This window comes from Coregonus clupeaformis, unplaced genomic scaffold (genome assembly GCF_020615455.1).
Source record: "Coregonus clupeaformis isolate EN_2021a unplaced genomic scaffold, ASM2061545v1 scaf0021, whole genome shotgun sequence".
Taxonomy (NCBI): Eukaryota; Metazoa; Chordata; class Actinopteri; order Salmoniformes; family Salmonidae; genus Coregonus; species Coregonus clupeaformis.
Window position 1 is genome coordinate 1,261,667 of NW_025533476.1, and position 21,576 is coordinate 1,283,242.

At 41.1% G+C, this 21,576-nt stretch overlaps 1 protein-coding gene across 2 annotated transcripts in view; it reads left to right on the forward strand.

Annotated features, from left to right (window-relative positions):
- Positions 1 to 21,576, forward strand: part of adcy8 (adenylate cyclase 8 (brain)) — a 246,172-nt gene that overhangs the window by 85,845 nt on the left and 138,751 nt on the right. For both annotated transcript variants that reach the window (XM_041841461.2, XM_041841460.2), the window contains exon 2: positions 16,285 to 16,434. In XM_041841461.2, the coding sequence (XP_041697395.1) occupies positions 16,285 to 16,434 (150 nt within the window). The remainder of the gene's footprint in view (positions 1 to 16,284; positions 16,435 to 21,576) is intronic.

Here is a 21,576-nt window from a genome sequence, read left to right on the forward strand (position 1 = left end):
AATTTGCATTTTATTGCATGACATAAGTATTTGATCACCTACCAACCAGTAAGAATTCCGGCTCTCACAGACCTGTTCGTTTTTCTTTAAGAAGCCCTCCTGTTCTCCACTCATTACCTGTATTAACTGCACCTGTTTGAACTCGTTACCTGTATAAAAGACACCTGTCCACACACTCAATCAAACAGACTCCAACCTCTCCACAATGGCCAAGACCAGAGAGCTGTGTAAGGACATATGGGATACAATTGTAGACCTGCACAAGGCTGGGATGGGCTACAGGACAATAGGCAAGCAGCTTGGTGAGAAGGCAAAAACTGTTGGCGCAATTATTAGAAAATGGAAGAAGTTCAAGATGACGGTCAATCACCCTCGGTCTGGGGCTCCATGCAAGATCTCACCTCGTGGGGCATCAATGATCATAAGGAAGGTGAGGGATCAGCCCAGAACTACACGGCAGGACCTGGTCAATGACCTGAAGAGAGCTGGGACCACAGTCTCAAAGAAAACCATTAGTAACACACTACGCCGTCATGGATTAAAATCCTGCAGCGCACGCAAGGTCCCCCTGCTCAAGCCAGCGCATGTCCAGGCCCGTCTGAAGTTTGCCAATTACCATCTGGATGATCCAGAGGAGGAATGGGAGAAGGTCATGTGGTCTGATGAGACAAAAATATAGCTTTTTGGTCTAAACTCCACTCGCCGTGTTTGGAGGAAAAAGAAGGATGAGTACAACCCCACGAACACCATCACAACTGTGAAGCATGGAGGTGGAAACATCATTCTTTGGGGATGCTTTTCTGCAAAGGGGACAGGACGACTGCACCGTATTGAGGGGAGGATGGATGGGGCCATGTATCGCGAGATCTTGGCCAACAACCTCCTTCCCTCAGTAAGAGCATTGAAGATGGGTCGTGGCTGGGTCTTCCAGCATGACAACGACCCGAAACACACAGCCAGGGCAACTAAGGAGTGGCTCCGTAAGAAGCATCTCAAGGTCCTGGAGTGGCCTAGCCAGTCTCCAGACCTGAACCCAATAGAAAATCTTTGGAGGGAGCTGAAAGTTAGTATTGCCCAGCGACAGCCCCGAAACCTGAAGGATCTGGAGAAGGTATGGAGGAGTGGGCCAAAATCCCTGCTGCAGTGTGTGCAAACCTGGTCAAGACCTACAGGAAACGTATGATCTCTGTAATTGCAAACAAAGGTTTCTGTACCAAATATTAAGTTCTGCTTTTCTGATGTATCAAATACTTATGTCGTGCAATAAAATGCAAATTCATTACTTAAAAATCATACAATGTGATTTTCTGGATTTTTGTTTTAGATTCCGTCTCTCACGGTTGAAGTGTACCTATGATACAAATTACAGACCTCTACATGCTTTGTAAGTAGGAAATCGGCAGTGTATCAAATACTTGTTCTCCCCACTGTATATGCCATGTCTTTCTAACTGTGCTCTTTCACAAAAGCTCTCAAATTATAACCTATATACTTATTATGGACACAGTATGCTTACATTATTAGTTATCTTGTTGTTATTAGTTGTTATTAGTCCCATCCTTCAACTCCATTCAACACCAACCATCTATCACTTAACACCATCCATATTGGATTTATATTTGCCATATATTTTTCAACTGTACTGTGGTGTTTTACAAAAGTTCTGAACCTTTCTATTCTCATTGTTTCTACAGATTGTAAATTGAAAATAAACATTTTTGCTAAAAGTATTATTATATTATTGATCGATTGACTGTGACATTTCAGATCACCCAGTAATGCTATCTGCAGGGTTAGCTCCAGGTAAATATTGCAAATCCTTTAGCCATTCCTGGACCTGTGTCCAAAAACAAGCTACAAATGGACACTACCAAAACAAATGATCTAATGATTCTGTCTCTTCGCAGCAAAATCTGCAGAGCTGGAATGATTGTATCCCCCATATCAATAACATTATATTGGTAGCAAGAATTTTATATAATAATTTAAATTGAAAAATTCTAAGTTTTGAATCCGGCGTCGTTTTGCGTATCAGTTCATAAATACTATGCCATGGAATCGGTACGTCAAGAATCTCTTCCCAACTATTTTGCAATCTATATGGGATGGCTGTCAATCCTTTGGTCCTTAAATGAAACTGGTGCACTTTTTTATTTATCAAAGTTTTCTTTAACCAATTATGTTCTTTAATGCAAGGCCCGACAGACAAGTTCCTTACTTGGTCCCCATTCCACTTTCGTCTTCCATTTTTGTAGTAATGCTGCAATTATTTGGTTGTAATTTTGGGTAGAGCAGACATTTCCATATGGTTTTGTTAGCTGCATGTGCGACATAACTCCAACAGTTCTACCGATTATATCATTTACGAAGATTATACCTTTTTAAACATTTTGTCAAAAAATTAGTATAGTTGTGTTTAACCACAATATTTGTTGCATGATTTGTTCTGTCGTTTAAATTAAATTGAAATTGCAACCAACTTTCTATGGCTTGTTTTAGAAATAGTGATATTTGGGAGATTATTTCCTTTTCAAATAACTGAAAGTGAGAGGTTGTAATCTGAATAAAGGGGAAAAGGCCATTCTTGAACATTGGGTGAGACAATCTTACCAATTTACTAGAGAACCAGTTCGGATTTAAGTATAACTTTTGTATGACTGAAGCTTTTAGGGATAGGTCTAATGCTTTAATATTTAATAATTTATGTCCTCCGAATTCATATTCATGATATAAATAGGCCCGTTTAATTTTGTCTGGCTTGCCGTTCCAAATAAAATGGAATCTTTTTTTCTCATATAATTTAAAAAACTGTTCGCTAGGCATAGGCAACACCATAAGCAAATAGGTAAACTGGGATAATACTAAAGAGTTAATCAGGGTGATTTTTCCACAAATTGACAGGTATTTACCTTTCCATGGTAGCAAGATCTTATCTATTTTTGCTAACTTTATATACAAATTTATTGCAGTGAGATCATTTATTTCATTTGGGATATGTATTCCGAGTATATCCACATCAACATCACCATCAGATCATTTTATTGGTAAACTACATGGTATTGTAAAAATTGTATTTTTAGTGATCCAACATGTAATATAGTACATTTATCATAATTTGGTTGTAATCCAGAGAGGTTAGAAAATGTATCTAGATTCTCTATGAGGCTGTTGAGGGATTCAAGTTGCGGATTTAAAAGAAAACATCAATCATCAGCGTACAATGACACCTTTGTTGTTAAGCCCTGGATTTCTAATCCCTTGATATTATTGTTGGATCTGATTTTAATAGCTAACATCTCGATGGCCATAATAAATAGATATGCCGATAGTGGACAACCTTGTTTCACTCCTCTTGACAGTTTAAAACTTTCAGAGAAATAGCCATTATTTACTATTTTACACCTATGCATGATTTTAACCAATTTTATAAGAGACTCTCCAAAATTGAAATGCTCCAGGCATTTATATATAAACCCCAGTCGTACTTTATCAAATGCCTTTTCGAAGTCTGCTATGAATAGCAGGTCTGGTTTCCCAGATTTTTCATAGTGTTCTATTTTTTCCAGTACTTGCCTTATATTATCTCCAATGTATCGTCCATGTAAAAAACCTGTCTGATTAGAATGAATAATGTCCAACAATACCTTTTTAATTCTATGCGCTATACATTTTGCTAAACATTTTTCATTCACACTGAAGTGTAAGGGGCCTCCAATTTTTTTATTGGACAGGATCTTTATATTTTCCACTTGTATCCTGTTTCAGTAATAATGAAATCAGACCTTCTCTTTTTTTTAATGTTAGCAAATTTATTTATTTTTAAAAACTGAAATATATCATTTACATAAATATTCAAGCCCTTTACTCAGTACTTTGTTGAAGCAGCTTGGCAGCGATTACAGCCGTGAGTCTTCTTGGGTATGATGCTACAAGCTTGGCACACCTGTATTTGGGGAGTTTCTCCCATTCTTCTTTGCAGATCCTCTCAAGCTCTGTCAGGTTGGATGGGGTGTGTCGCTGCACAGCTATTTTCAGGTCTCTCCAGAGATGTTCGATTGGGTTGAAGTCCGGGCTCAGGCTGGGCCACTCAAGGACATTCAGAGATTTGTCCCAAAGCCACTCCTGCATTGTCTTGGCTGTGTGCTTAGGGCCATTGTCCTGTTGGATGGTGAACCTTTGCCCCTGTCTGAAGTCCTGAGCACTCTGGAGCAGGTTTTCATCAAGGATCTTTCTGTACTTTGCTCTGTTCATCTTTCCCTCGGTCCTGGCTATCTCCCAGTCCCTGCCGCTGAAAAACATCCCCACAACATGATGCTTCCACCACCATGCTTCACCGTAGGGATGGTGCCAGGTTTCTTCCAGACGTGACTCTTGGCATTCAGGCCAAAGAGTTCAATCTTGGTTTCTTCAGACCAGAGAATCTTGTTTCTCATGGTCTGAGTGTCTTCAAATGCCTTTTGGCAAACTCCAAGTGGGCTGTCATGTGCCTTTTACTGAGGAGTGGCTTCCGTCTGGCCTCTCTACCTTAAAGGCATGATTGGTGGAGTGCTGCAGAGATGGTTGTCCTTCTGGAATGTTCTCCCATCTCCACAGAGGAACTCTGGAGCTCTGTCAGAGTGACCATCGGGTTCTTGGTCACCTCCCTGACCAAGTCCCTTCTCCCCCGATTGCTCAGTTTGGCCGGGCAGCCAGCTCTAGGAAGAGTCTTGGTGGTTCCAAACTTCTTCCGTTTATGAACGATGGAGGCCACTGTGTTCTTGGGCACCTTCAATGCTGCATAATTTTTTTGGCACCCTTCCCCAGATCTATGCCTCGACACAGTCCTGTCTTGGAGCTCTACGGACAATTCCTTCAACTTCATGGCTTGGTTTTTGCTCTGACATGCATTGTCAACTGTGGGACCTTATATAGATCATGTCCAATCAATTGAATTTACCACCGGTGGACTCCATTCAAGTTGTAGGCACATCACGGATGATCAATGGAAACACGTTACACCTGAGCTCAATTTCGAGTCTCTTAGCAAAGGGTCTGAATACTTATATAAATAAGGTTTTAAAAAATAAAAATAATAATATACATTTGCAAAATTTCTAAAAACGTGTTTTTGCTTTGTCATTATGGGGTAATGTGTGTAGATTGACGAGTAAATCAATTAATTGAATCAATTTTAGAATAAAAAATGGAAAAAGGGAAGAGGTATGTATACACACAACACTGATTATATTATCAATGGTGGTTAGGTGAATTCCAGGACAGATACTATTTTGACCATCTACCAGATCAAATGTGACCAACCTGCTTGAAGTGTCCTCCATTACTCTGAAGTGGGACTGTTGTCTGGCCACTGCCTCAGCCTTCTGGAACAGGTCCTGATATGGTAGGGGGGTTCCCATGACCCTGCTGAACAACAAATCCAACACGGTTTGTATATAGCCTGTGAATTAAATTAAATACAATCACTCAAACATAGCTAGCTATATTTGTAGTAGACCATTCTTCATTTATTTTTGCCCTGGAAAATACACAAACTTTTATGAGAACACACATGTTGTTTTGGGTTAGCAGACAAAGCACCCGAATGCTTGCTAGCTATCTACCTAAATTGCAAATCCGGGTTAGTATCAATATCTTTGTCCGAGTTACATTTACATTTTAGTCATTTAGCAGACGCTCTTATCAAGAGCGACTTACAGGAGCAATTAGGGTTAAGTGCCTTGCTCAAGGGCACAGACAGATTTTTCACCTAGTCTGCTCGGGGATTAGAACCAGCGTCTTTTCGGTTACCGGCACAACGCTCTTAACCACTAAGCTACCTGCCGCGAGTTGAAATTAGTTGGCTAACGTTAGCTAGCCAGTTCGAGTTGAAACATTATTGAAAGCAAGCTGGCTACACTTATAATTATTTACGAAGCTAGTATCCAAATGCATGCCCTGTATTGACCCTAAACGCCAATGGGCTACAGTTAGCTGTTGTTAGTAAGGTACCTCCTCTATCATGCTACATCACTGTGACGGCCACACCGCGGACCGCACAGTAAAAAACCCAGCCTATAGAATGTCCTTTTAATTTTATGCAAGTTAACACTCACTTTGCACTATACACATGGAGATACACATAATATATAAATGATGACGCAACACATAGCTTTTGTTTCTCATATCCCATAACTTTATTGCAGAAATACAAGTCATGACATTTGTTATAATTTTTTCTCTGTTGTGTGCACACTTCATAGTTTACTTAAAGTGATAATGCCAGAGAAGCTGGTGTTGGGAGGATATATTGGCATGGGTGTTGCTAGGCCCGCGACAAAGTCATGCCAATATATCCTCCAAACACCAGCTTCGAGGGCATAATCACGGGTTACCAACATATTCAAATAATGATTTACATATTGTAATTAAAAACGTTATTTTGATGAATGTATTCATACCATTTCATCCTTCCACAAATATAGTCCCGACACAAATCTAGGGTTGCTACCCAAGCCGGCTGGTCGTTCGTTCTATTGGTTCGGTTGCCAGAGACGCGACCCAGTTGTTCAGTCTTTTTGTTCATTCTAAATGTTCCATTGCCATATTGGCTGGCAACGTTCTTATCCCTTGCTTGCTAGCTAGCCAACTACGGCTAACTTACAGTCACGTCAAACAGTGCAGCCAGAATAACAACAGTAGCTGCATTTTCATTTGTTTAAGCTGTTTTCTACTGACATTTATTTGGATACATCCATAACAACGAGCTAATGAGGTGCGATTTCGCCTGGCATAGAAAATGTGCTCGCTCATCAGGACACTATTGTTCAGAGGAGCTAGCCAACAACACCGCTAACACAATCACTTCAAACTGAAGCTGGAAAGTCTGCAAACTAGCTGCACTTCGTTTTGTTTTACCTTTATTCAATTTACATTTCTTTGTATATATCCTTAAAATGATGCCAGTTGATTCATGACTTCAACTGGCTGAGAAAAGCTGCCTGCCTGTCTGTCTCGTCCTGAGTCCTGACAAGTTAATTTCTATGGGACAGCTGGAGATTGAATTTGAATATTGAAACAATATTGCAAATGTCGAAGAGACAGACAGCAAGGTTTATACAAATCACCGCTGTTAAACTAAATGTTAGTTTAAAAGAAATGTGAGATAATGTCTAGATGCTTTTTATAGGGGAGATCAAGTTTATAAATTGCCTAGCAGGGCTGATGAGACAGTGGATTGCGCAGTCAGATGGAACAGAGTAAATAGGAATTTTAACGTCATAGATTTAGCCGGTGGTAACTTGTGGAATAGACACCAGCTGGAATGCGGTTTTAACCAATCAGCATTCAGGATTAGAACCACCCGTTGTATAAGTAGTAACATTGACTGGTATAATTTAACTCTATCATCTAATATAATTTAACCATTATTATTCTCAAACAGTCAAAGTTTTATTTAATGTCTCGTTTACCTCTGTGTCTCAGCAGAGTTTCCGGAACCATGTTTGCAGCATGGATGCAGCTGTGTTATAGTAAAGGAGGTCCGACTGGATTCCTGATGTTAAAATATGGTTCTGGAGGGGCGTTTGAAAATGCCAACCCTCTGTTCACAGCCGGGGAAACTATTTTTACATTAATATTGTGGACTGTTAATGCTAAAATAATGCTTTATATTTAAAAACCTGATCAGTATATTGAAACTTTATATCATTATTGTCTGTATTTAAAATGGATGTTTGGCATTCTCTTGGAACAGAGAATGGAACTGGCCACTCCCCTTATAGTCTCGCTGTAACGTCCCTTCCTGTCAGCTGATTTATGTACGTTCTGTTCCTGCACTTTAGACCTCAGTTCTTTTTTAAGTTGAGACTTTATAGGACAGTCCGTTTTTTCATTTCAAGTGATTTATCAATTTTGTCTATTTTAAAGCACTTTGGTTTATTTTCTCGTCATAATTAGTGTTTAGCAAATTTGAGGAATAAAACCCTTACATTGTTTGCACCCTACTCAGTTGTCTCTCACTGCCTGCTTGGTCATCCCTAACAATCACATTATACGTCAGCTTGATGTATTTAGCTAGCTACAGTATCATTCCCCTTCATCTGTGGTATCATAGCTAGCCTGCTTCGCTATAATGATCAAAAAATGTTCTATGACCAAAAGTAGCTACTAGCTAGATAGCTAGTACCAGCTATCTACTTAGCTAACGTTGTAACGATTTTCACTTGACTTGAGGTTATTATTTGTTAGGGGTGCCAGGTAGGTCGTGCCTACCAGAGACATTTTTGATTTCTCCTTTGGTTTGTGAGTGAGTCTCATGTCAGTGAAGAGTACACCAATACAAAGGACTTATGTAAAAGTTAGTGTTGTTAAATACGCTTTGCATAAACCTTTAAACATTTAAAGAAATAAACTTCTAAACAACTGTTCTTTTGTGTTGGTTGTATTACCAAAATAAATGATCACAACACAGTCTCAAAATAATAAGAACAATAGGTTCACTTGTAAACGTCCCCTACCTCGGGCTTAAAAAATTGTCCAGCCTGGTAAATGGTTGAGTGAACGCCAAGTGACCTCAGTCAAGCAATTGTCCTCAATAAACTGTGCGTAAAACAAGTACCATACCAAACTCAGCACCATAAATGCTCCCGGCCACACAATAATACAAATTATTTGGATTCACAATAGGCCTACTGTAACATCAACTTGGTAAAAACCCACACGACATGGTGTGAATCACAAGGAAAACAAATGAAATACCATATGGTAAAAGTTGTCATTCAGTCAGTTGAGTCTGTCAATAGAACTCCAGCTGAGAAAAACAGCAGAGAACACCAGAGACTTGGCTTTGAATGGTAATCCCATGAATTGTTATTGGATCCGTTCTCGGGTTTTCGTTAGAAGGAACAAGGTTACAATGCACTTTACACAACAAAACATACAGTCTAAAGGAGCTGAGGGTTTGACTTCCTCATTTGCACCACTGTCACCATCTTTGAGCAGCTGATGCTGGCTATTTAATGGGGAATTAAAGGGGAAGCGCAGCGTCGGGAGGAGAAGCACTGAGACGGTTCAGACTAATTCGGGGCCGTCACATATCCCCTCCCCTGGAAAAAGCCAACCATTGCCATCGAAGGCACATTTTGGTCTGGGAAACCAAGAAAAGTATCCTCCTCACTTTCCTCTTCAAAGATATTCAGGACTTTGCTGTGCTCACTTTCCTCAGCCAAGGGGTAACATGCCTTAAGGTGTGAGACATGGACAACACGCATATCTTCACCTGTGTTGTCTTTCTGAACTACCGCTCGGTAGTTCAGAGGGCCCATCTGCTCCACAATCCTATATGGTCCTTGCCATTTAGGTGCGAGCTTGGCTGAGAATAATTTTTCAGCTTTGAGTACAGATGAGAGCACAGCCACACCCGATCACTGACCTAGAACTCCATGTCTCGTCTCTTCTTATCATCGTTCCTCTTCTGCTTGAGACGGGCCTTGATCAGAATCTTTGAGACAAAAGCTGTCAAATCATGCAGATGAGTCCAGAGTAACCTTTTGGGGCTTTAGCATCATGTCCAAGGGTCCTCGGAGGGGACGACTCGGGTTGAGCTCTCCAGTGGAACTCGTGAAGGTGCTTGTCCCAGTGTTTGTGCTGGGTCCTCACAACCATCGTCTTCAAGGTTCGATCCACCCTCTCGTTGAGGTTAGGCCGTGGTCAACTTCTGTCTCAGGAATTGGAAACCTTGGTCAGACAGGATGTGATTAGGCACTCCCCAGCGAGTCAGGATCTCTTTCGTGAGGATGTTAGAGACTGTCCTCGCTGTGGCTTGGCGAAGGGCAAAGAGCTCCACCCACTTGGAATAGTAATCAACAAAAACAAGCATGTACACATTCTGATTCGAGCTTCTAGGAAATGGACCCATCAAATCCACTCCAAATCCACAACTTGCCAGCAGTCTTCCGTCCTTCTGGTTTGTACATTTGACAAACCTGACAGTTTCGGATGTGTAACTTTACATCCAAGCTCTGATTTGGCCTGTACAATAGTGTTTGCAACCGCTTGTAGGTTTTGAACTTGCCCAAATGAGAAGCTAATGGGTCTTCATGGAAATGTTACAGCAGTTGAAGGAGTAGAGGTTAAGATACAGTGCATTCGGAAAGTATTAAGAACCTTTTTCCACATTTTGTTATGTTACAGCCTTATTCTAAAATGTATTAAATTAAAGATGTTCCTCATCAGTCTACACACAATACCCCATAATGACAAAGCGAAAAGTAATTTTTTTAAATGTTAGCAAATTTCTAAAAATTAAAAACAGAAATACCTTATTTACATACACTACCAGTCAAAAGTTTGGACACACCTACTCATTCAAGGGTTTTTCTTTATTTTTACATTGTAGAGTAAAAGTGAAGACATCAACTATGAAATAACACATATGGAATCATGTAGTAAGCAAAAAAGTGTTAAACAAATCAAAATATATTTTATGTTTGAGATTCTTCAAATAGCCACCCTTTGCCTTGATGACAGCTTTGCACACTCTCAACCAGCTTCGCCTGGAATGCTTTTCCAACAGTCTTGAAGGAGTTCCCACATATGCTGAGCACTTGTTGGCTGCTTTTCCTTCACTCAGCGGTCCGACTCAAATCAACCCAAATCATCTCAATTGGGTTGAGGTCAGGGGATTGTGGAGGCTAGGTCATCTCATGCAGCACTACATCACTCTCCTTCTTGGTAAAATAGCCCTTACACAGCCTGGAGGTGTGTTGGGTCATTGTCCTGTTGAAAACAAATGATATTCCCACTAAGCCCAATCCAGATGGGATGGCATATCACTGTAGAATGATGTCGTAGCCATGCTGGTTAAGTGTGCCTTGAATTCCAAATAAATCACTGACAATGTCACCAGCAAAGCACCCCCACACCAGAACACCTCCTCCTCCATGCTTTACGGTGGGAAATACACATGCGGAGATCATCCGTTCACCCACACTGCGTCTCACAAAGACATGGTGGTTGGAACCAAAAATCTCAAATTTGGACTCCAGACCAAAGGACACATTTCCACTGGTCTAAAGTCCATTGCTTGTGTTTCTTGGCCCAAGCAGGTCTCTTATTTTTATTGGTGTCCTTTAGTAGTGGTTTCTTTGCAGCAATTCGACCATGAATGCCTGATTCACACAGTCCCCTCTGAACAGTTGATGTTGAGATGTGTCTGTTACTTAAACTCTGTGAAGCATTTATTTGGGCTGCAATTTCTGAGGCTGGTAACTCTAATGAACGTATCCTCTGCAGCAGAGGTAACACTGGGTCTTTCATTCCTGTGGTGGTCGTCATGAGAGCCAGTTTCATCATAGTGCTTGATGGTTATTGCGACTGCACTTGAAGAAACTTTCAAAGTTCTTGAAATGTTTCATATTGACTGACCTTCATTTCTTAAAGTAATGATGGACTGTCGTTTCTCTTTGCTTATTTGAGCTGTTCTTGCCATAATATGGACTTGGTATTTTACCAAATAGGGCTATCTTCTGTATACCCCCCTATCTTGTCTCAACACAACTGATTGGCTCAAATGCATTAAGAAGGAAAGAAATTCCACAAATTAACTTTTACCAAGGCACACCTTGTTAATTGAAATGCATTCCAGGTGACTACCTCATGAAGCTGGTTGAGAGAATGCCAAGAGTGTGCAAAGCTGTCATCAAAGCAATGGGTGGCTATTTGAAGAATCTCAAAAATAAAATATATTTAGATTTGTTTAACACTTTTTTGGTTACTACATGATTCCGTATGTGTTATTTCATAGTTTATGTCTTCACTATTGTTCTACAATGTAGAAAATAGTAAAAAGAAAGAAAACCCCCGGAATGAGTAGGTGTCCCAAACGTTTGACTGTTACCGTAAGTATTCAACCCATTTGCTATGAGACTCTAAATTGAGCTCAGGTGCATCCTGTTTCCATTGATCATCCTTGAGATGTTTCTACAACTTGATTGGCGTCCACCTGTGGTAAATTGAATTGGTTGGACATGATTTGGAAAGGCAAACACCTGTCTATATAATGTCCCACAGTTGACAGTGGATGTCAGAGCAAAAACCAAGCCATGATGTTGAAGGAATTGTCCGTAGAGCTCCGAGACAGGATTGTGTTGAGGCACAGATGTTGCGAAGGGTACCAATACATTTCTGCAGCATTGAAGGTCCCCAAGAACACAGTGGCCTCCATCATTCTTAAATGGAAGAAGTTTTGAACCGCCAAGACACTTCCTAGAGCTGGCCGCCTGGCCAAACTGAGCAACTGACCCCCCCTTGGCATTTTTCCTATTTTGTTGCCTTACAACCTGGAATTAAAATTGATTTTTTGGGGGGTTGTATCATTTGATTTACACAACATGCCTACCACTTTGAAGATGCAAAATATTTCTTATTGTGAAACAAACAAGAAATAAGACAAAATAACAGAACACTTGAGCGTGCATAGCTATTCACCCCCCCCCAGTGGTCAATACTTTGTAGAGCCACCTTTTGCAGCAATTACATCTTCAAGTCTCTTGGGGTATGTCTCTATAAGCTTCGCACATCTAGCCACTGGGATTTTTGCAAATTCTTCAAGGCAAAACAGCTCCAGCTCCTTTAAGTTGGATGGGTTCCGCTGGTGTACAGCAACCTTTAAGTCATACCACAGATACTTAATTGGATTGAGGTCTGGGCTTTGACAAGGCCATTCCAAGACATTTATATGTTTCCCCTTAAACCACTCAAGTGTTGCTTTAGCAGTATGCTTAGGGTCATTCTCCTGCTGGAAGGTGAACCTCCATCCCAGTCTCAAATCTCTGGAAGACTGAAACAGGTTTCCCTCAATAATGTTCCTGTATTTAGCGCCATCCATCATTCCTTCAATTCTGACTAGCTTCCCAGTCCCTGCCGATGAAAAACATGGCCAAAAAGCTCAATTTTAGTCTCATCTTACCAGAGTACCTTCTTCTTGGGGAGTCTCCCACATGGCTTATTTTTTTCTTTAAGCAATTGCTTTTTTCTGGCCAGTCTTCCGTAAAGCCCAGCTCTGTGGAGTGTATGGCTTAAAGTGGTCCTATGGACAGATACTCCAATCTCCGCTGTGGAGCTTTGCAGCTCCTTCAGGGTTATCTTTGGTCTCTTTGTTGCCTCTCTGATTAATGCCCTCCCTCCTGGTCTGTGAGTTTTGGTGGGTGGCCCTCTCTTTGCAGGTTTGTTGTGGTGCCATTTTCTTTCAATGTTTTAATAATGGATATATTGGTGCTCCGTGGGATGTTCAAAGTTTCAGATATTTTTTTATAACCCAACCCTGATCTGTACTTCTCCACAACTTTGTCCCTGACCTGTCTGGAGAGCTCCTGGTCTTCATAGTGCCGCTTGCTTGGTGGTGCCCCTTGCTTAGTGGTGTTGCAGACTCTGGGGCCTTTCAGAACAGGTGCATATATACTGAGATCATGTGACAGATCATGTGACACTTAGATTGCACACAGGTGGACTTTATTTAACTAATTATGTGACTTCTGAAGGTAATTGGTTGCACCAAATCTTATTTAAATTACAGGTTGTAATGCAACAAAATAGGAAAAATGTCAAGGGGGATGAATACTGTTGCAAGGCACTGTACATTATGTAAGTCATGCTTTATACATTTTTCGAGCTGTAGGTCTTGGCTTTTATTTTGACTCAAATGATCTTCACTCAGAAAAGGTTGGTGACCAATGCTCTGCTACACTATTGTCGTATCGGGTGAATGGTGGCAATTATTGCTGATAAACAAAGGAGTCCGCTCATACTGAACTTTGATCATAAGGTTTATTCAGATCACAAGCTTCAGCATAAGTGACAGATGTCATGACATCTGGAGAGCGACGCCTCAGAATGGCCGCTCTGCCCTCTCCTTCGTTTTTCCCCCAGTATATATAATCTCCCCAAGATGTGGGTGGCTCCCTCTACTGTCCAATCCCCTGTCTACAACACACTTTCTGTCTGTTGTATGTGGGGTTACACTAAAACATTCCCTCTTGATACTAAAATCAACATTCTTTCAGTTCCACTTAAAAACATTTAACAAAGGCATAATCCCAATACACGACACTATATTGCTTGTTGTGTCATAAACTGAAATCAGACAAACATTTTAGAATTTTAGAAACCAGGAAATGGCTGCCTTTATTCTTCCTACAAAATGATCTTACAGTATTTCCAGACCACTGTAGGTATTTAAAAACATATTAATCATAGTATTGGTAACCATACATGATGTAAAAATAAACATTTGCATAATGATGTATGGAATAAACTATCCATTTGAATTTCTGTTAATTTTTATTTGAATTAAATTCTACTTCGGTTAATTCAAATTCTGCTTCTTAAAGACAAATTCCCAACTCCATTGAGAATTGACCCAAACCCTGCCACAAGGGAGCATGCACATACAGTTGAAGTCGGAAGTTTACATAGACCTTAGCCAAATACATTTAAACTCAGTTTTTCACAATTCCTGACATTTAATCCTAGTAAAAATTCCCTGTCTTAGGTCAGTTAGGATCACCACTTTATTTTAAGAATGTGAAATGTCAGAATAATAGAAGAGAGAATGATTGATTTCATATTTTATTTCTTTCATCACATTCCCAGTGGTCAGAAGTTTACATACACTCAAATAGTATTTGGTAGCATTGCCTTTAAATTGTTTAACTTGGGTCAAACGTTTCGGGTAGCCTTCCACAAGTTTCCCACAATAAGTTGGGTGAATTTTGGCCCATTCCTCCTGACAGAGCTGATGTAACTGAGGTCAGGTTTGTAGGCCTCCTTGCTCGCACACACTATTTCAGTTCTGCCCACAAATGTTCTATAGGATTTAGGTTAGGGCTTTGTGGCCACTCCAATACCTTGACTTTGTTGTCCTTAAGCCATTTTGCCACAACTGTGGAAGTATACTTGGGGTCATTGTCCATTTGGAAGACCCATTTGCGACCAAGCTTTAACTTCCTGACTGATGTCTTGAGATGTTGCTTCAATATATCCACATAATTTTCCTTCCTCATGATGCCATCTATTTTGTTAAGTGCACCATTCCCTCCTGCAGCAAAGCACCCCCACAGCATGACGCTGCCACCCCCGTGCTTCACTTTTGGAATGGTGTTCTTCGGCTTGCAGGTTCCCCCTTTTTCCTCTAAACATAACGATGGTCATTATGGCCAAACAGTTCTATTTTTTTGTGTCATCAGACCAGAAGACATTTCTCCAAAAAGTACGATCTTTGTCCCCATTTGCAATTGCAAACCGTAGTCTGGCTTTTTTTATGGCCGTTTTGGAGCAGTGGCTTCTTCCTTGCTGAGCGGCCTTTCAGGTTATGTCGATATAGGACTAATTTTACTGTGGATATAGATACTTTTGTACCTGTTTCCTCTAGCATCTTCACAAGGTCCTTTGCTGTTGTTCTGGGATTGATTTGCACTTTTCGCACCAAAGTACGTTCATCTCTAGGAGACAGAACGCGTCTCCTTCCTGAGCAGTATGACGGCTGCGTGGTCCCATGGTGTTTATACTTGCGTACTATTGTTTGTACAGATGAACGTGGTACCTTCAGGTGTTTGGAAATTGCTCCCAAGGATTAACCAGACTTGTGGAGGTCTACAATTTTTTTCTGAGGTCTTGGCTGATTTCTTTTGATTTTCCCATGATGTCAAGCAAAGAGGCACTGAGTTTGAAGGTAGGCCTTGAAATATATCCACAGGTACACCTCCAATTGACTCAAATGATGTCAATTAGCCTATCAGAAGCTTCTAAAGCCATGAAATCATTTTCTGGAATTTTCCAAGCTGTTTAAAGGCACAGTCAACTTAGTGTATGTAAACTTCTGACCCACTGGAGTTGTGATACAGTGAAATAATCTGTCTGTAAACAATTGTTGGAAAAACTACTTGTGTCATGCACAAAGTAGATGTCCTAACCGACTTGCCAAAACGATAGTTTGTTAACAAGAAATTTGTTGAGTGGTTGAAAAACAACCTAAGTGTATGTAAGCTTCCGACTCAGCTGTATGCTGCAGCAATGGTGCCTTCTTCAGTGTTGGAAGTAAACGTTCATATGCTCCAACACATACTTTTATTGGTTAAAAACATTTAGATCGAACATAGATCAACATCAGAAGCCTGTCTTGTCAACCAACAATGAGTGTGTACTTCACCATTACATGGATTTTTGCAACCCATACCCCATGAAATGTGTGTGTTTCAACTCAGTAGCCTGTTTAGCCATGTTCAATGTTCTTCTCTATGTCTCCCTCAGGTGGTGGCCCAGGCAGTGCTGTTCATGTGTATGAACACGGCTGGGATCTTCATCAGCTACCTGTCAGACCGAGCCCAGCGACAGGCCTTCCTGGAGACCAGGAGGTGCATCGAGGCCAGGCTCCGTCTGGAGACAGAGAACCAGAGACAGGTAAGACTATTGGTCTTGGTCCACCGAAAGGATTACAGTGGGGGAAAAAAGTATTTAGTCAGCCACCAATTGTGCAAGTTCTCCCACTTAAAAAGATGAGAGAGGCCTGTAATTTTCATCATAGGTACACGTCAACTATGACAGACAAAATGAGATTTTTTTTCTCCAGAAAATCACATTGTAGGATTTTTAATGAATTTATTTGCAAATTATGATGGAAAATAAGTATTTGGTCAATAACAAAAGTTTCTCAATACTTTGTTATATACCCTTTGTTGGCAATGACACAGGTCAAACGTACATGGCCCCATTCATTATTTCCTTTACACGGATCAGTCGTCCTGGTCCCTTTGCAGAAAAACAGCCCCAAAGCATGATGTTTCCACCCCCATGCTTCACAGTAGGTATGGTGTTCTTTGGATGCAACTCAGCATTCTTTGTCCTCCAAACACGACGAGTTGAGTTTTTACCAAAAGTTATATTTTGGTTTCATCTGACCATATGACATTCTCCCAATCCTCTTCTGGATCATCCAAATGCACTCTAGCAAACTTCAGACGGGCCTGGACATGTACTGGCTTAAGCAGGGGGACACGTCTGGCACTGCAGGATTTGAGTCCCTGGCGGCGTAGTGTGTTACTGACGGTAGGCTTTGTTACTTGGTCCCAGCTCTCTGCAGGTCATTCACTAGGTCCCCCCTGTGTGGTTCTGGGATTTTTGCTCACCGTTCTTGTGATCATTTTGACCCCACGGGGTGAGATCTTGCGTGGAGCCCCAGATTGAGGGAGATTATCAGTGGTTTTGTATGTCTTCCATTTCCTAATAATTGCTCCCACAGTTGATTTCTTCAAACCAAGCTGCTTACCTATTGCAGATTCAGTCTTCCCAGCCTGGTGCAGGTCTACAATTTTGTTTCTGGTGTCCTTTGACAGCTCTTTGGTCTTGGCCATAGTGGAGTTTGGAGTGTGACTGTTTGAGGTTGTGGACAGGTGTCTTTTATACTGATAACAAGTTCAAACAGGTGCCATTAATACAGGTAACAGTGGAGGACAGAGGAGCCTCTTAAAGAAGAAGTTACAGGTCTGTGAGAGCCAGAAATCTTGCTTGTTTGTAGGTGACCAAATACTTATTTTCCACCATAATTTGCAAATAAATTCATAAAAAATCCTACAATGTGATTTTCTGGAGAGAAAAAAATTCTCAATTTGTCTGTCATAGTTGACGTGTACCTATGATGAAAATTACAGGCCTCTCTCATCTTTTTAAGTGGGAGAACTTGCACAATTGGTGGCTGACTAAATACTTTTTTCCCCCACTGTATGTATGTAACGAAGGTTCTCTGAAGAAACAAGTGACTGAAAGACATAGAACCATACATTCTTAGAAAAAAAGGTGCAATCTAGAACCTTAAAAGGTTCTTCGGCTGTCCCCATAGGAGAACATTTTGAAGAACCCTGTTTGGTTCCAGGTAGAACCCTTTTGGTTAACCAGCCGAATAAGTATTTTTTTTTCAAAGTGTGCTTCAATCTATAGCTAGAGGACTCCTGATATCTCCAGGAGTGATAAATATAGTTTTTGTCTTCATCTGTTGTCATCTAGTACTGTCTTTTTGCTAGCTAGGGCAATCTACTTTAAGTACTGCCTGCCTTCCCAGTAGCCTACTTGGTGTGTGAACTGCTGACTGCTATTAATTTGCAGATGATTTTTGACACATCAACCAGGATTAAGGGGCGGGGCAATTTGCGACTGTTGTCTTTGTAATCAGTGGCTGTATTGGAGGGGGAGTGGCTTCTCCTCTCCTAGACAATCAGCAATTAGTACCGGGTGGTGTGCTCTTCACCTCTGCAAGGCAATTAGCAATTAGTGTTAGTATTTCAGTCTCCACTGTTTTCTCAGCGGCAGCTGTCAGTGGCGGTCTCGTTGCAAAACTAAGACCGTCGCAGAAACAAAGATGGTTCTGCTGAATTGTTCTGTGGAGTTGTTCAAGGAAGGTTCCACCCCACTCTCTCACTTGAGTATCTTACCTAGTTATTTTCAGATGATCTCATTTTGCTCTTTTGTAGCTTTGGCAACTACAGTGCATTCAGAAAGTATTCACACCCCTGGACTTTTTCCACATTTTGTTGTGTTACAGCCTGAATTTAAAATGGGTAAAATTGAGATTTTTTTTGTCACTGGCCTACACACAATACCCCATAATGTCAAAGTGGAATTATGTTTTTCGAAATGTTAATTAAAAAAGAAAAGCTGAAATGTCTTAAATCAATAAGTATTCAACCACTTTGTAATGGCAATTCTAAATAAGTTTCATGAGTAAAAATGTGCTTAACAAGTCACATAATAAGTTACATGGACTCACTCTGTGTGCAATAATAGTGTTTAACATCATTTTTGAATGACTACCTCATCTTTGTAACCCCACACATACAATTATCTATAAGGTACCTCAGTCGAGCATTGCATTTCAAACAAAGATTTAACCACAAAGACCAGGGAGGTTTTCCAATGCCTCGCAAAGGGCACCTGTTCTTATATAATGGCGCCGGAGGGAATGCCGGCCGTTTTACGGGCTCCTGACCAATTGTGCTATTCTGTGTATTTTTTGGCGCTGATCCTAACTTTTCTTGTACATAATGTTTCCGCATTCGTTTCCTATGGCTGAAAAGAGCTTCTGGACATCAGAACAACTAACCTCCATTTGGACGAGGATTCCTACTTCAATGAGTCGGAGGCAAAAGACATATTGATTATCCCGGACCAGGCCCAAATCCGTGACACTCGACGAAGGAGGAGACGCAGCTATAGAGGCCGGCGTGCCTGACGAGACTATGTCGGCGAGTGGATAAATCGCCTGTACCCTCCGTTCTATTGGCGAATGTGCAATCACTGGAGAATAAAATGGATGAGCTTTGTTCAAGACTATCCAAACAACGTGATCTGAAGAACTGAAATATCCTATGTTTCTCAGAGTCGTGGCTAAACAAGGACATTGTAAATAAAAATCTAACTGGTCTTTCTATACATCTGCATGACAGAACGGCTGCGTCGGGGAAGTTCAGAGGAGGGGGTGTGTCTCTTTGTTAACAACAACTGGTGCACAATCTCTAATATTAAGGAAGTCTTGAGGTTCTGATCGCCTGAGTTAGAATATCTCATGATAAGCTGTAGAACACACTATTTACCAAGAGAGTTTATCTATATTTTTCGTAGCTGTCTATTTACCATCACAAACCGATGCTGGCACTATGACCAAACTCAACGAGCTGTATAGGGCCATAAGCAAACAAGAAAATGCTCACCCAGAGTCTCCTAGAGACCGGTGACTTTAATGCAGAAAAATTGAAATCCGTTCTGTGCAACTAGAGGCAAAAAACCCCTCTAGATCACCTTTACTCCACACAGAGACGCATACAAAGCTCTCCCTCGCCCTCCATTGGGCAAATCTGACCATTACTCTATCCTCCTGATGCCTGCTTACAAGCAAAAACTCAAACAGGAAGTATCAGTGACACACTCATTATGGAAGTGGTCCGATGAAGCGGATGCTAAGCTACAGGACTGTTTTGCTAGCACAGACTGAATTATGTTCCGGGACTCATCCAATGGCATTGAGGAGTTTACCACATCAATCACCAGCTTTATTAATAAGTGCATCGACGACATTGTCCCCATATGTACATACAGTGGGGAAAAAAAGTATTTAGTCAGCCACCAATTGTGCAAGTTCTCCCACTTAAAAAGATGAGAGAGGCCTTTAATTTTCATCATAGGTACACGTCAACTATGACAGACAAAATAAGAAAAAAAAATCCAGAAAATCACATTGTAGGATTTTTAATGAATTTATTTGCAAATTATGGTGGAAAATAAGTATTTGGTCAATAACAAAAGTTTCTCAATACTTTGTTATATACCCTTTGTTGGCAATGACACAGGTCAAACGTTTTCTGTAAGTCTTCACAAGGTTTTCACACACTATTTTGGCCCATTCCTCCATGCAGATCTCCTCTAGAGCAGTGATGTTTTGGGGCTGTCGCTGGGCAACACGGACTTTCAACTCCCTCAAAGATTTTCTATGGGGTTGAGATCTGGAGACTGGCTAGGCCACTCCAGGACCTTGAAATGCTTCTTACGAAGCCACTCCTTCGTTGCCGGGCAGTGTGTTTGGGATCATTGTCATGCTGAAAGACCCAGCCACGTTTCATCTTCAATGCCCTTGCTGATGGAAGGAGGTTTTCACTCAAAATCTCACGATACATGGCCCCATTCATTCTTTCCTTTACACGGATCAGTCGTCCTGGTCCCTTTGCAGAAAAACAGCCCCAAAGCATGATGTTTACACCCCCATGCTTCACAGTAGGTATGGTGTTCTTTGGATGCAACTCAGCATTCTTTGTCCTCCAAACACGATGAGTTGAGTTTTTACCAAAAAGTTATATTTTGGTTTCATCTGACCATATGACATTCTCCCAATCCTCTTCTGGATCATCCAAATGCACTCTAGCAAACTTCAGACGGGCCTGGACATGTACTGGCTTAAGCAGGGGGACACGTCTGGAACTGCAGGATTTGAGTCCCTGGCGGCGTAGTGTGTTACTGATGGTAGGCTTTGTTACTTTGGTCCCAGCTCTCTGCAGGTCATTCACTAGGTCCCCCTGTGTGGTTCTGGGATTTTTGCTCACCGTTCTTGTGATAATTTTGACCCCACGGGGTGAGATCTTGCGTGGAGCCCCAGATCGAGGGAGATTATCAGTGGTCTTGTATGTCTTCCATTTCCTAATAATTGCTCCCACAGTTGATTTCTTCAAACCAAGCTGCTCACCTATTGCAGATTCAGTCTTCCCAGCCTGGTGCAGGTCTACAATTTTGTTTCTGGTGTCCTTTGACAGCTCTTTGGTCTTGGCCATAGTGGAGTTTGGAGTGTGACTGTTTGAGGTTGTGGACAGGTGTCTTTTATACTGATAACAAGTTCAAACAGGTGCTATTAATACAGGTAACGAGTGGAGGACAGAGGAGCCTCTTAAAGAAGAAGTTACAGGTCTGTGAGAGCCAGAAATCTTGCTTGTTTGTAGGTGACCAAATACTTATTTTCCACCATCATTTGCAAATAAATTCATTAAAAATCCTACAGTGTGATTTTCT